This window comes from Microtus oregoni, unplaced genomic scaffold (assembly GCF_018167655.1).
Source record: "Microtus oregoni isolate MIOR12 unplaced genomic scaffold, Mior012 000086F_ref0000336, whole genome shotgun sequence".
NCBI classification, from domain to species: Eukaryota; Metazoa; Chordata; class Mammalia; order Rodentia; family Cricetidae; genus Microtus; species Microtus oregoni.
In genome coordinates this window covers 1,134,144-1,148,751 of record NW_024544552.1, presented here as the reverse complement: position 1 = coordinate 1,148,751, position 14,608 = coordinate 1,134,144, and the positions used below count along the sequence as shown (strand labels likewise).

General features: G+C 37.8%; 1 protein-coding gene across 1 annotated transcript in view; it reads left to right on the top strand.

The window, feature by feature from the left end:
- Spta1 (spectrin alpha, erythrocytic 1) overlaps nt 1-14,608 on the top strand; it is a 69,820-nt gene that overhangs the window by 38,321 nt on the left and 16,891 nt on the right. The window contains exons 31-39 of the mRNA XM_041643436.1: nt 1,781-1,884; nt 2,174-2,336; nt 2,561-2,692; nt 3,554-3,691; nt 3,863-3,967; nt 4,979-5,187; nt 5,370-5,490; nt 6,318-6,439; nt 7,814-7,946. Of these exons, the coding sequence (XP_041499370.1) occupies nt 1,781-1,884; nt 2,174-2,336; nt 2,561-2,692; nt 3,554-3,691; nt 3,863-3,967; nt 4,979-5,187; nt 5,370-5,490; nt 6,318-6,439; nt 7,814-7,946 (1,227 nt within the window). The remainder of the gene's footprint in view (nt 1-1,780; nt 1,885-2,173; nt 2,337-2,560; nt 2,693-3,553; nt 3,692-3,862; nt 3,968-4,978; nt 5,188-5,369; nt 5,491-6,317; nt 6,440-7,813; nt 7,947-14,608) is intronic.

The window sequence follows — 14,608 nt, the reverse complement described above, 5'->3', positions numbered from 1 at the left end:
CATTGCAAATCACCCTCATGTCTGTAAACATGCTTTGTTAAGATTTGAATATTGTTGTTCTTGAAAATGCATGCCTATGTTTATCACCTTTTAGTTTTGTAAGGACAGGAGATGCTTGGCCCAATATTTAGCCAAGCTAACAAAATATTGAGCATTGTTTTTAGTTTAAAAGTTATTTTGATGTAAAAGTAAGAAAAAAAACATATTTATTTTTACCGGAGGTTAACCATAGAGGGTGAGGAAAACATGCATTTTTTGAAGTATAAGTAAATATGACTTGAGGTATTCATAGCCAGTCATTTGTGGGAAATTCATCTAGTGGGCAAACACAATTCTTTTGCTGACACCCTTTCCCACTCTCAAAGAACCCAGACTGTAGTGAGACCACAGCAAACTATTATAATAATAACAGATAGTATATGCCCTTACCTAGTTTTCTGATTTTTAAGGCATTTTACTTTGCATTTGTTTCTCTTTAAGCATTGTTTTTAGGCATGTTAATTGTATGTCATAGTGGGTTTCCTATGACGATCCATGTACAAACACCATGTTTTGAGCATAGTCATCTCCTGTTACCTGTCCTTGTCCCCTGCCCACTCCTATACTTGCTGTCTTCCCTCTCAGTTCGCCCTTGTTCATTCTTCTTCCATATATTTTTTTCTTTTCTTCTTTAATGGCCCGTGACATTCATGAGGTTGTTGACTGGAACATGGTGTAAGCTTGTTTATACGAAGAAGAGGCCCTCAGCAGTAACTACACCATAGAAGCAGATACCTCTCCTTCACCCACAGAACTGTACACAAATCCTTAGGGATGGGCTGGGCTCATCTTAGACAAACGTCTTAGACAAACGTCCTTTAGCAGCTTCTTCTCCTTGTCCTTCTCCTTCTCCTGTCCTTCTCCTTCTCCTCCTCCTCCTCCTCCTTCTTCTTCTTCTTTGGTTTTTTAAGACAGGGTTTCTCTGTAGCTTTGGAGCTTGTCATTGAACTAGCTCTTGTAGACCAGGCTGGCCTCGAACTCACAGAGATCCACCTGCTTCTGCCTCCCAAGTGCTGGGATTAAAGGAGTGAACCACCATCGCCCAGCTGGGGACCCTAGCTTCTAGCTTTTGTACATGTGCTTTTGCATGGGTGTTGAACATTGCAGAGCCAGAAAAGTAGAATGATGCCTATCAGAAAGGAAGGAAGATTCCTTAGGCACATGTAGATCACATGTGATGTGAAAATGAGCAGGAATAAATACTGGGGGTAGAAAGCCTGAAAGACACAGAGAAAGTACAGGGATATGGGAAAGAGAAAGGGATTAGAATAAGGGTCAACCAAAACTAAACATGTATAAAACAGTCACAGGAAAATTTGATACTTGATAAGCTGATCAAAAACTAAAGTAAAATAAAATAGTTTGAATGGGTGTCACCTGTGTGGGTAGATGGCATTACTCTCAGCAGTCTCGTAATCCCCAAGTCACCCTTGATTCTTACAGACAATGATGGGGCAGGAAGAAGAGGTTGAAAAATTATGTCTGGACATTTGGCTTTCTCATATTAAGGTCTCCATTATTATAAAACACAGGCTTTAGAATTAAAGGTGACTTCATGTTACTCTCTATTTTAGCATCTTACACAACACTGGATTCATCTTTACAATAACCATGAGAAAAGTTTGGTATATAGGGAAGTTAGTACTACACACACACAATGTTTATCTTTAGGGTAGATCCTGGAATTATATCAAAGACCTACTCACCAGGCACCTGTGTTCTTTCACTTCCTTTTTTGCAGGAAGGAAAGATTGCTGACCTAGAGCATGTTGCCACAAGGCTCATAGATGATGACCACTATGCCAAAAAAGAGATTGCTGCTCGCCTCCAAAGAGTGCTAGACAGGTCCGGCCTGCAAAGTCCCCGCTCGGCATCAGCATCATGATAAGGAGATACCTTTAAATTCTTGTCCTTTGGGCATTTATTTCTTAGGAAACCTCCTGTTCTAGACTTGCAGCATGAAAAGCATGAAAGATACTTGATAGGTTACTTTGCTTAACCACTGGGTTATATGCCTGAAATAGTGAGCGTCTATGAAAGGTCAAGGGTCAGGTTGGAAGATGGAAAATGTTATATATGTAGCATTGGAGCAAAAAAAATGCTGGGTAAAAAATGATCTGACCTCATCTTTTAGATGGAAATCTCTCAAAGAACAACTGCTTGCTGAACTGGGAAAGCTCGGGAACTATGCTGACCTGAAACAGTTCTATCGTGACTATGAGGATATAGAGGAATGGATTGATGAGATGCTGCCCACAGCATGTGATGAATCCTATAAAGACGCAACTAACATTCAGGCAAGTTCAAAATAGAAATCATGAAAAATCTCTTCACTCTCACTGATGTTTGAATGATCACACACAGTAGGTGGCTGGTTTAGTTTTATTGCTTGTTGTTGTTGGGGGGGGGGGCAGGCACAGTGGTTGTTTTGTCCCATTGGTCTAACCATGCTTTTCTTGATGAGTCTCCAATAATGCTTCTCTAGATGAGCAGCTGATGTAGTTTTTCCCTTTGCCTTTAGAGGAAGTATCTGAAACATCAGGCCTTCGAAAATGAAGTCAATGGTCGTGCAGAGCAGGTTGATGGGGTCATCAGTCTTGGGAACTCCCTAATTGAGCGGGGCGTTTGTGACGGGGATGAAGAGAACATGAAGGTAAAGTGCGTGCTGAGATAAGTTTGGTCTTCAGAGGCCTGTGAAGAGAAGTCCTTCACGCCTTCAATATTTCCTGGGTAGAAGTAAAAATATAGGCACATTTCCTGGAATTCCAACAAGGTTTCCGGCTTAACCATGCCTGTTTGACATTTTCTCTTTTCTGCCAAGTACCTTTTGGCATTCAAACACCAGCCAATGAATAAAGTTCAGCATCCTGGTTTCAAACTTCTCCTTTCACCTCACACTGGCTGTTTCCCAGATTCATATTACTAGTTTGAAATGGATGACATTCAACTATCACCATTGCACTTAGACTCTCCCCTACATTATCCCTGTTGGCAGAGGCCAATAGTTCATTTTCTGACTGCCCTGAGTCAAAATAATCACACGGAAACTATATTATTTGCAATACTGTTTGGCCAATAGCTTAAGCTTATTTTTAGCTAGCTCTTATATCCTAAACTAACCCATCTCCACTAATCTGTGCATCACCATGAGGTTGTGGCCTACCAGTAAAGCTTCAGCAGACTCTGGCAGAGGCATCTGTCTCCTGATGCGGCTATATGGCTTCTTCCTGACTCTGCCTACTCTCGATAGATAGATAGATAGATAGATAGATAGATAGATAGATAGATATAGAGATATAGAGATATAGAGATATAGAGATATAGAGATATAGAGATAGAGATCTCTTTCTCTACTTTACTCCATTAAGCCATTGGATGAAAGCAGCTTCTTTATTAACCCATGGCAATAAAACATATTCACAGCAAACACCACTTCCCACATCAAATCCCTTCAAGTTCTTATAGGGCCCAGAATTCCAAGGACTATAATGAGTTCTCACTCTCTTGGACCTAGGAGCAACTGGACAAGCTAAAAGAAAAATGGGACTTTCTCCTAGAGAGAACAACTGACAAAGGGCAGAAGCTCAATGAGGCTAGTCGCCAGCAAAGGTTCAACACCAGCATCCGGGACTTTGAGTTCTGGCTTTCAGAGGTAACTGTACCTGAGAATGATATGAACATTAGAACTTAATAAATACCCTTTAAGTAATTTAATTTATATGTGAATTATTTTCTTGACCCTTCGTGGTAAATATCTGAGAACATTCCTTAAATAAATACAGTTTTCACCTAGAATCTTTGCTTCCCATTTCTCTGGTCCCAGGCAGAAGGCTTGTTGGCCATGAAAGATCAGGCCAGGGACTTAACCTCAGCAGGAAACTTACTTAAGAAGCATCAGCTACTGGAAGCAGAGATGTTGGCGCGAGAGGTAAGAAGCGGTGGAATCTCACTCCTCTGGACAGGGTGGAAATATTTACGACCTCCTATCTTAGGAGAGTACTTGAGAATACAGCCTTGACATCACTGACCAGCAGCCATTGCAGGCAGGTTAAATCCATGGGAGGTAGAGTCATCATGACTGTCATTATCACTTACCACTGAAGCCAATGACTAAAGGCTTCATACTCTGGGAAGTGGATCCTGAAAGTTATCTTATTTATCATTTTGCTAATGAATAAACTTACTACTTTCTGAAATTACACACTTGAGCTGAAGGAAAAGAGAAGTCAGCATTATAAAGGAAAGAAAAGAAATAAAGCCAGATGAGAGAATGCAATAAGAATGAAACACATCAATAAATACATATGTATGTTCTATGGAGGATTCCAGTTACAGCCTGACCTGTGGCAGTAAAAAAAATTCTGACAGGATTAACTATTGATTACATACCAGATACTTATATAAAATTAGTTTTACTTAGTAACAAAGATACACATTAAGAAGTCAAAAAGCCAAAAGTTTTCTGGTTTTGTTGTGTCAGAACCTTGTAATATTTTCCATTACATAATTATTGGGCTGCACTAGCATGAACACAAGCATAAAGGCATTGAATGTATTGTGGAGTCAGCCCAAAAATACTACAAAAGAGGGCACTGTTGAATACTTTGACCAGTTGCTTAGTAACTATAAAGTGCAACACTGTGAAGACGGCTGTGTGTGGGGAAGGTTATTCTTGGTGGTGAGAACAGGAGAGAATATAGATAGGCCAGTTTGACTAGAAATAAATGTGATCTGGAGTAATATAGGCATGATATCTATATTGACGATACACCTCTTACCCAATTACTTTGTGTGAAACCCTTAGTCATGTATATCAAAATCAGTGTCTTCGAAAGCCATCTTTTCTATCTAGTTAAGGAAATAGAACCACTATTGACTGAAGTATAGAGTCTATATAATTACATATTCCTTCATTCACTAAGCATGCTGGATTTTCTAGGACCCTCTCAAAGAGCTGAATAATCTGGCTAAGGAGCTGATCTCCAGTGGGACTTTCAATATTGACCAGATAGAAGAGAAAATTAATGGTGTCAATGAGCGCTTCAAAAATGTCCAGAGCTTGGCAGCTGCTCACCATGAAAAGCTGAAAGAGACCTATGCCTTGTTCCAGTTCTTCCAGGACCTGGATGATGAGGAAGCCTGGATAGAGTATGTATCGCCTCCTCCCTGGGTAACCCCCAAACAGATTTAATTTATTTTTATGTCAATAATTCTTTTAAACCTCTGCCTCCCTGAAAATAAACATTAGTTTCAGTTTTCATCTTCAGTGTGTGCAGGCAAGAAATCCAGTGCAGAGGGAGATTTTTTTCCATTTTCTTTCTGGATCTCAGGGAGAAGTTGTTGCGAGTGAGCTCCCAAGACTATGGGAGAGACCTTCAGAGTGTTCAGAACTTACTGAAGAAACACAAACGCCTAGAGGGAGAGCTTGTGGCACATGAACCTGCTGTCCAGGTAGGAATTGAATGTCAGACCTAAAGAGACACAAATCACTTAAATGAAGTTCTTCATATCATAGATAAATCCATACAGTAAAATGCAAAAGCAGTGTTCCAACATAGCTATTCATCATTCAGTTCATAGAAATTCTTCTCTTGGGCATATTTTATGTTCTCTGAATAGAAGAATCTAGACAGGATGCCAAGATCTTTCATAGAATGTTTAATTCTGACACTAATGGACAGTCATGACATTTGGGATGTGGATTGAGAAGCCTGTAAAAGATAACTCTGATTCTGAACTGGCAAGCAGAGTCCCACGTGACTGTGAATAACAATGGCACTGGGTTTTGATTCTACTGCATGGACGGCCTTTGTGGGAGCCTAGTCTGTTTGGATGCTCACCTTCCTGGACCTAGGGGAGGGGGAAGGACCTTAGACTTCCCATAGGGTAGGGAACCCTGACTGCTCTTTGGACTGGAGAGGGAGGGGGATGGGGATTGCGGGGAAGGGAGGGAAGTGAGAGGAGGGGAGTAAGTAGAAATTTTTTATTAAAAAAAAAGAATTGTAATAAAAAAAGAGAAAGAAAAAAATAACCCATAAAGAATAACAAGAAGAGTAGCCTACTGGGTTTCTTGGGTGTTTGTCAATATATTTGGAAACATTTAGCATAGAAGATATTGCTTTAGCTTTCTTCATTTTACCAGTGTCCCAGGACCGAGTCCCAGGAGCACATGGATAATCTGGCATTAGGAAAGAAAGACTAAATCCCTTGCCATGAATTATGACCAAATGAGAGGAGGAGATTATGGGATAACATAATGTGGAATATGTGTTCTTTAGAATGTCCTGGATACAGCAGAGAGCCTGAGAGACAAGGCTGCTGTGGGGAAGGAGGAGATCCAGGAGCGGCTGGCTCAGTTTGTTCAACATTGGGAAAAGCTCAAAGAGTTGGCCAAGACCAGGTGAGATGGACTATAGAAATCCCAATGAGGGTCCTGTGTTGGGGGAATTAGACTGGTGTTTGGAAGACATGTTTCAGCCCAACATCTATTTTATTAATTCTGGCACAAACACCAAGTTCCTCATGAACCTGTCCTCTGGTGGCTATGGGCAGACATTTCTTTCTAGGGAATAAGAGGAATTTACCAGAATGGAGAGATGGCTCAGCGGTTAAGAACACTTGATGCTCCTGCAGACAACCCAAATTCAGTTCTCAGCACCTATAATTGGATGCCTGACAACCATTTGTAATTCCAGTTCCAGGGAATACAGGGCTGTCTACTGGCTGACAGTCACCAGCCTGTGTGTGGTGACTTAGTTAATATTTCTACTGCCATCATAAAGCAAAGCAACTTGGAGTAGAAAGAGTTTATTCTGGCTTGGAGTTCCATGTCACATTCCATTGCTAAGGGAAGTAAAAGCAGGAACTCAAGCAGTGCAGGAACCTGATGCAGAGGCTATAGGAGATGCGGCTTACTAGCTTGCTCCCCATGATTTGCTCAGCATGCTTTTCTATAGCACCTTGAATCACCAGCCTAGCATTAGTACTCAGGCATATATGTTGCGCTGAGGCCACTTGTTGGTTCCCAGCTGCTCAACCCTGAAATAATCACACAGAAACCATATCATTTAAATCACTGCTTGACCCATTAGCTCTAGCTTCATATTTGCTAACTCTTACTCTTAATTTAACCCATCTCCATTAATCTGTGCATCACCATGAGGTCTTGGCCTACCAGCAAAGTTTCAGCACATCTGTCTCTGGCAACAGCTCCATGACTTCTCTTCACTCTGCCTCCTTTCTCCCAGCATTCAGCTTAGTTTTCCCTGTCTAGCTCTGTTCCCCTACAGTTCTGCTATAGGCCCAAAGCAGTTTCTTTATTTATAAATGATAATCACAGCATACAGAGGGAAATCCCACAGCACATATACACATGCATATAACTTTTAAAAAAAAATAAGTATTTTTAAAAGCAAGGATCTTTTCTGGATCTTATCCTTCATCAAATAAGAGGAAAGATGGTGCTTGATATAGAGAGCCACTGCCTCACTGTGGAGTGTTCATGGTCCTGAAACTTTTGTTTGGGTGGAATTTCCTTCTTTTTGTCAAAGTTTCAATGATATTGCAAAATAAAATTCAAGAGCACTAGTCTCTCCTGTGTCATGGGAGATCAGCACCACTGACCAATAGGGATGTAGACTATGTTCTTGTCCAGTTAAACTGTGTCTGTCCTTAGAACCAGTGATTTTTCTGGAGTGGAATTATGTTACCCCACTGTAGCTCCACAGTTTACCTGTCCCTTCCTACTTCTGTTGGGATGACCACCTTGTTACAGAGGGGCCCAGTTGGAAGAGTCTCTTCAGTATCTGCAATTCATGGAGAACACAGAGGAAGAGGAAGCATGGCTGAGTGAAAAGGATGCCATGGTCAGCAGAGGGGATTCTGGAGACACACTGGCTGCTACTCAGGTAAAGAAAAGGCAGAATGAGTCAACTGTTTCATCTCTTTCATTTGGATCTCTCCTTAAGAAGATGGTATTTTCACCTGTAAAAATTAGAGCCTGTCTCCTGGGTTAGAGAAATGTGAAGGCTTCTGTTAATTTTAAATATTATAGAGTAAGATCTGATTTGTCTCAAGTTATGGAGCCAAACAGGGATGAAAGCAGAATTCAGAACTTAGCCTGTGAACTGTCTACATAGAAGATATGGTGAAAGACCTTTCCTTATAGGCATGAGTCTTTACAGTGAGTCCATAGATAGATAGATAGATAGATAGATAGATAGATACATAGATACATAGATACATAGATACATAGATAGATGATAGATAGGTAGATATATAAATAGTAGATAGATAGATAGATAGATAGATAGATAGATAGATAGATAGATAGATAGAGATAGATAGATAGATAGATATTGGATAGATAGATGATAGATAGATGGATAGATAGATAGATAGATAGATAGATGATAGATACATAGATAGATAGATTGATAGATAGATAGATAGATAGATAGATAGATGATAGATAGATAAAAGATAGATGATAGATAGATAGATAGATAGATAGATAGATAGATAGATAGATGATAGATAGATAGATAGATAGATAGATAGATAGATAGATAGATAAAAGATAGATGATAGATAGATAGATAATAGGTAGATAGATAAATAATAGATAGATAGATAGATAGATAGATAGATAGATACATAGATAGATACATAGATAGATAATAGGTAGATAGATTCTAAAGTTTCTCTCAGATAGCAATGTTCCATTAATCTGAAAAAAAATTAATACTCATTTGTCTGGAATTGGTTACAGATTCCAAAATATATAATTTTAGGGGAAGAAGAATTTTAGAATGCTTCTTTACAGAATAGTTCCACGTTTAGAGACATCCTTTTAAGTTACCTTTATTGGGCTTTTTGAATAAAGAAATTAATGAGTTCTGGGTGTGATCTTTAGTGAATGTATATTTTGGCAACTGTAGAGAAAGCCTTCACAGAACAATAATGTTCTCATGATTTTGAGTGTGTTTCATAGCCTTACGTACGCAGACTTTGCTAAAAGCTCTGTGTGCAGATGGTTCATGTCAACGTGAGGTCATAAAGGAAGACTGAGAATTGCAGGAAAGCATTTAAATTCTGAGGGGCAAATGAGTCAAATTATCAGCATTTTAGTTCAAAACATATTTTGTAACATGTTTTGTGCAAGCTCTAGCCTTTTAATGTTCCGTATCAAATACTCCCAAAGGCTTCTCTAAGAATTAAGCTTTATTAATTGTTTTGGGGTTTTGGTTCTGTGAGGCAGAGACTGTTCATGTAACAACAGTGGCTGCCCCAAACTCACGTCAGTCTTCAAAGCAGCCTCCCAAGTGCTTAGTGCCTGACTGTGCACTGTCAAATTCCGATACTGAAAACCAAAGATTGACATACTTTACAATTAATAATTCAGAGAAACTATAAATTGTTTTTTGAACATCATCTAATTGTATATACCATTTTAAAATAGCTGCAATATAGTATCATAATATTTACATTTTCAAGATGACCATCACAAAGGTCCCTCTTCTATAACTCTTACCAATTCTTTCCACCTCAAACTGCTATTCTTGCTGTTTTGGTTGTGAGTCTAGCTTTTAATAGCTGACCCATCTCTTCACCCCTCAAACTGATATTCTTCACTTTTTTGATCTTCTCTCTAGAAAAACAGGTGGGTAGAGAGGTACATAAATGATAGATGGATAGATAGCTAGAGAGATAATAGATATAGATGATATCGATGTAGATAACTTTTTCATCTTGGAAGTTAAAAATAGGGCCTAACACTTACTTGGAATGTGCTCTATCACAACTGTATTCCCAAACATTTTATTTTAATTTTGAGACAAGTTTTTATAAAGTTGCCCATGTTGGTATTAAATTCACTGTTAGCCCAAGAAGGCCTTCAACATATAATCGACCTGCCTAGACTTCCAAGTAGCTGGAAGTACAGTCTCATGACACCATATCTGACCCGCTATTACATTTGCATAGTTTTGTCATTTCAAGAATGCCTGAACATTGTGGTTCACATCTGCAATCTCAGCTCTTGGAAGGCTGAGGCATGATAAGCATGATGAGTTCAAATCTAGCTCGGGCTAGATGAGCTGCTGTTTTGATACAGCAACAAAAGGATGGATATGGAGCCATAGGCTGAAGAGTTGCTGTTTTAAAACAAGAACAGAATGGATGTGAAAACATAGGAGATACATATTCATAACTTTTGAAGATGTTTGAAGTTTTTATACAGCATATTTTAGAGATTAGTTCAGGTCGCTATGTGCAACAAATCTCATTCCTTTTATTCCTGAGTAGCTTTAATATAGCAATGTACTACAGCTTACCCACTCTTCTGGGTTGTTGTACTTTTTGCCCATTTTGAAAAGCTCTATTTTAAAAACCGTTGCACAATTTTTGAGCACATCTAAGTGAATGTTTTCAGAGACAAATGCTCAGGGGTTGGATGGCTGGACTCTGTGAGTGTTCACACCTGCTGAGTTTTGCAACAACAAATTAAGCTCAGCGGTTTTCCAGCATGGTTGATCATTTAACACTCTTATCACCCATGCATAAGTCATGCAGCTTCTCCACGTACTCACCAGCATTGTATGTCGTCATTGTTTTTACTTTCCTCTAGGCAGTGGACAATGATATCGTGCTGAGGTTTTAATGGGCATTTCCTTAACGGTAGTTTTTTGTTTGAGAACTACGTATTTTCCACAGTGAAATGTCTCTTCCCACCTGTATCCATTTCTACATGGATGACTTCCTTGTTTTGGTAATTTCATTTCATATTCATTTGGTAATAGCATTTCATATGAAATATGTCATCTTAATAAAACTATACATACACAAAATATTATTGGTGAATATAGGTGCAGTGTGTATCAAAGCTCTTATTCTCTTTGTTTGATGGAAAGTTGTGATGAATCATTAGCAGCAGGATATTTTACCTTCCTAGCTCCTGGTCACTGCCATCCTACTCTGAGTCTGTGCATTTTCCCCTACACATTAAGTCATGCAGAACGCCTTTAAATAACTGGCTGACTTATCTTACTTGGCACAATTATACAATGTTGATCTTTTGCCATTATGAATTATAAGGACTTCTCTCTCATAATTTCATAAGGATGAACTGTTTTATATGTATATCAAAATCTGTACTACATTTTTATGTCTACATCGAACTTGTGGTTCTCAATCTTCCTAATGCTGCTACCCTTTAATGCAATTTTTCATTTTGTGATGACGCCAACCATAAAATTATTTTTATTTCGTTGCTATTTTGTAACTATAATTTTGCTACTGTTACAAATCATGGTGTAATTATTTTATTATGCAGGATATCTGATATGCAACCTCTGTGGAAGGGTTGTTCGGCCCCAAGGCGGTTGCCACCCACAGGTTGAGAATCACTACTCTAGACTTTCAGATTGCTTTGCACACATAAATGTGTGAGTTGCGATGAACGCTGCACCGAACATAAAAAGGCCAATGTCTTTTCAAAGTCCTGGTGATATACAATAAATGTACTTCTGAATGATATGGACATTTTACTTAAATTTTCTTGAGCAGTATCAATAACATTTCTCAAAGCAGTTTAGTCTACATCTCTGCCAACATCATATCATGGCTCCAAGGCTCCAAATCCTTGGTAACACGTGTCGCCTTTTGCTTTTGTCAGTCGCCATCCTCCTAGGCATGAGGCAATAGATACCCCATGTGCTTTAAATTCCATTCCTTCCTGAACAGTCATCATGAATAGATATGCTATACACCTGTGAGCTGTTTATGTCTTCTTTGAAGAAGCTTTATTCAGATTGTTATCTTATTTTTAAACCATTGAGCATTTCTTTTTAATATTCCTGTCATTTATTTCTCTACTTACTTATTTCAGTGGGGAGTTAAAGCAGTTCATTGGCTATTTTGGAAATTAACCCCCATAAGATAAATGGTTTATCATCATTCTGCAGGTGTTGCTTCAGCTCTGTTGATTGGTCCCTTGGCTGCACAGAGCTTTGGAGTTTGATGAGGTTTTTCCTACTTCTCTACTTGTGGCTCCTGTGTCTCTGCTTTTGTTGTAAAACACATGCAGCAACTGCCAAAGCAAGTGTTTGGATGTGTTCTCTCGGGTGTGGGTGAGATTCTTTTCATCATTATATTTAAGTCTTTAATAGATTTGACCTGAATTTTTAAGACTATTATTTAAAATAATGAACTGATCTATTTCTTTTTTTATAGTGAAAATGGGTTTTTTAAAGCTTACAAATATAAGAAGTGCATTACCATTAATATTCTGTCTTAAAAGTGGAATTTCTTTTTTTTTTCCTGGAACTAGCTCTTGTAGACCAGGCTGGCCTCGAACTCAGAGATCCACCTGCCTCTGCCTCCTGAGTGCTGGGATTAAAGGCATGCGCCACCACCGCCCGGCAAAAAGTGGATTTTTCCAGTTAGAATCTTTTAGAGCTTATCTGTTTCTTATGCAGTGGTAGATACTGGATTTCAATTAACATTTGTTGAAGAGACTATACTTTCTTTGTGGTGTATTTTTGAGACCACTCAGACCAGTTGACTGCATGTTTTATTTCTGTTCTGCGGACTTATGTCTTTCCTCTTGCCAGTATCATATTGTTTTCATTACTATAGTTTTGTGACATGCTTTTGAATCATGGCATTTGATCTCCAGTACTAGTCTTCTTCTGAGGCTTGGTTTGATTCTTGCTAGTCTTTACTTGTTCCATCTGAGTGTTAGAATTGATTTTATTATTTCTGTAAAACCTGAATTCCTAAGAATTTTGATAAGGATTATATTGAATCCGTAGATCTCCTCATATTATATGTGGATTTAACAATTTTTATTCTTCTAATGTAAAAAAAAAAGTGGGAATTTAATTTATTTATTTTCATTGTTTATAACTTTTACATCAGTATTATCTAAATTCCAATGTATACGTTTTTGATTCTATTGGTTCAATTTATGATCAGGAATTTCCTTGTTTTTCTATGAGATTTATGTAAGAAATAATTTCTAAATTCATCTTTCATGTAGTTCATTATTAATATATAGAAATGAGGTGTTTGTGTGTTACTTTCTATTTTGATTTTTTCTATTAGATTTGTTGGTTTCACAGTTTCTATGAAGTATAGAGTTTTTAACATGTTACAGCTTCTGAGTTTTCAAACAAACTATTTTCATTATTCTCTTCTTATTTAGATCATCTTATTTCTTTTTCCTAATTGTATTGGTTATTACTTCCAGAATTGTGTTGGATAAAAGTACAACAAGTGAATATTCTTATCTTGTTCCTGATCTTAAAGGGAAAGTTTGTTTTGATTTTTATAAACTCTTTGGTACAATATTAGCTGTGTACACTTTAATATGTGGAATTTATTGTGTTGAGGTAATACAATGTTTCTATTTTGTCAAAAATTTTTATAGTGGAAAAATTGTGGAATTTTGTCAAGAGAGGTTTTTTAGCACTGATTGAGATCTGATGTGATTTTTCATTTCTTTTCTTAATGTGATGTATCGATTTGTTTACCTGTGTACCTGAGACACGTTGACATCTAAGGTGTGAATTCCACTTGTCCTCCTGTAAAAGCCTTTTGATTCCCCAGCATATTCAGTTTGCAGGCATTCTTTTGAAGAGTCTGCCTCTCAGTTAATCAAGAGTGTGCACGACATCTCATAGGTGGATGGATTACTGGAGATGTAAACCTACCGGGAGTAAGTCATTAAGAAATACAAAGTCTGGTCAGTAGTCAGAAATCAGAAAACGTCAGCACAGCAAAAGCCTCTCGGTTCTTCAGGAAACTTGGCCTGTAACTTTCTTTTGTTGCGGTGTCTTCATCTGACCCTGACAGCTGTAAGGCCTTCCTCATAGAAGAGGGGGAGATGTCCTTTTTTCTTACATTTTCAACAGTTTAGGAATGGTTTGCATTATTTATTTTAGTGTTTGGTTGAATTAGTCAGTGAAGACATCTGGTCCCAGGATTTGCTATACTGACATTTTCTAATTTCTGACTGCTGTCCAGACTTTGTATTTCTTAATGCCTTACTCCCGGTAGGTTTACATTCCAAGGAATCATCTATCTATTCAATGGGGTGTGTTTTATTTTCATCTAATTGTTGGTAGTTATTTTTGGAGATCCTTTCTCTTTTGTGACATCAGTTTTATTTTTCTTTATTTTATTTATATTTTAGTTTCTTACATGTCATTTGGAAATAGAAATGAAAACGTTAAAGAGTCTTTATTTCAAGCAATATTCATGGTATACACACACACAATTCAAAGTTAAAAAAGCATTCAGTTTTACAATATGAGTTAACTTTCAAATCTCCATTATATTTTTTTATAAATGATATAAAAATCACAATGTAACCTATATTATTTGAAAAGGAATAAGCATCTATTCTGATGCATAATCACTTCATATGTTGAAATTTATTTTGAAGTTAGGAAATAGAAAAAGTATAGACATTATGTTTGTTTAATTAGCTTGCATTACTATGTTATATAGGAATAATAAGTATTAATAAGTTGCCTATATGACAAGTGGTAGCACTGGTAAACGGAGG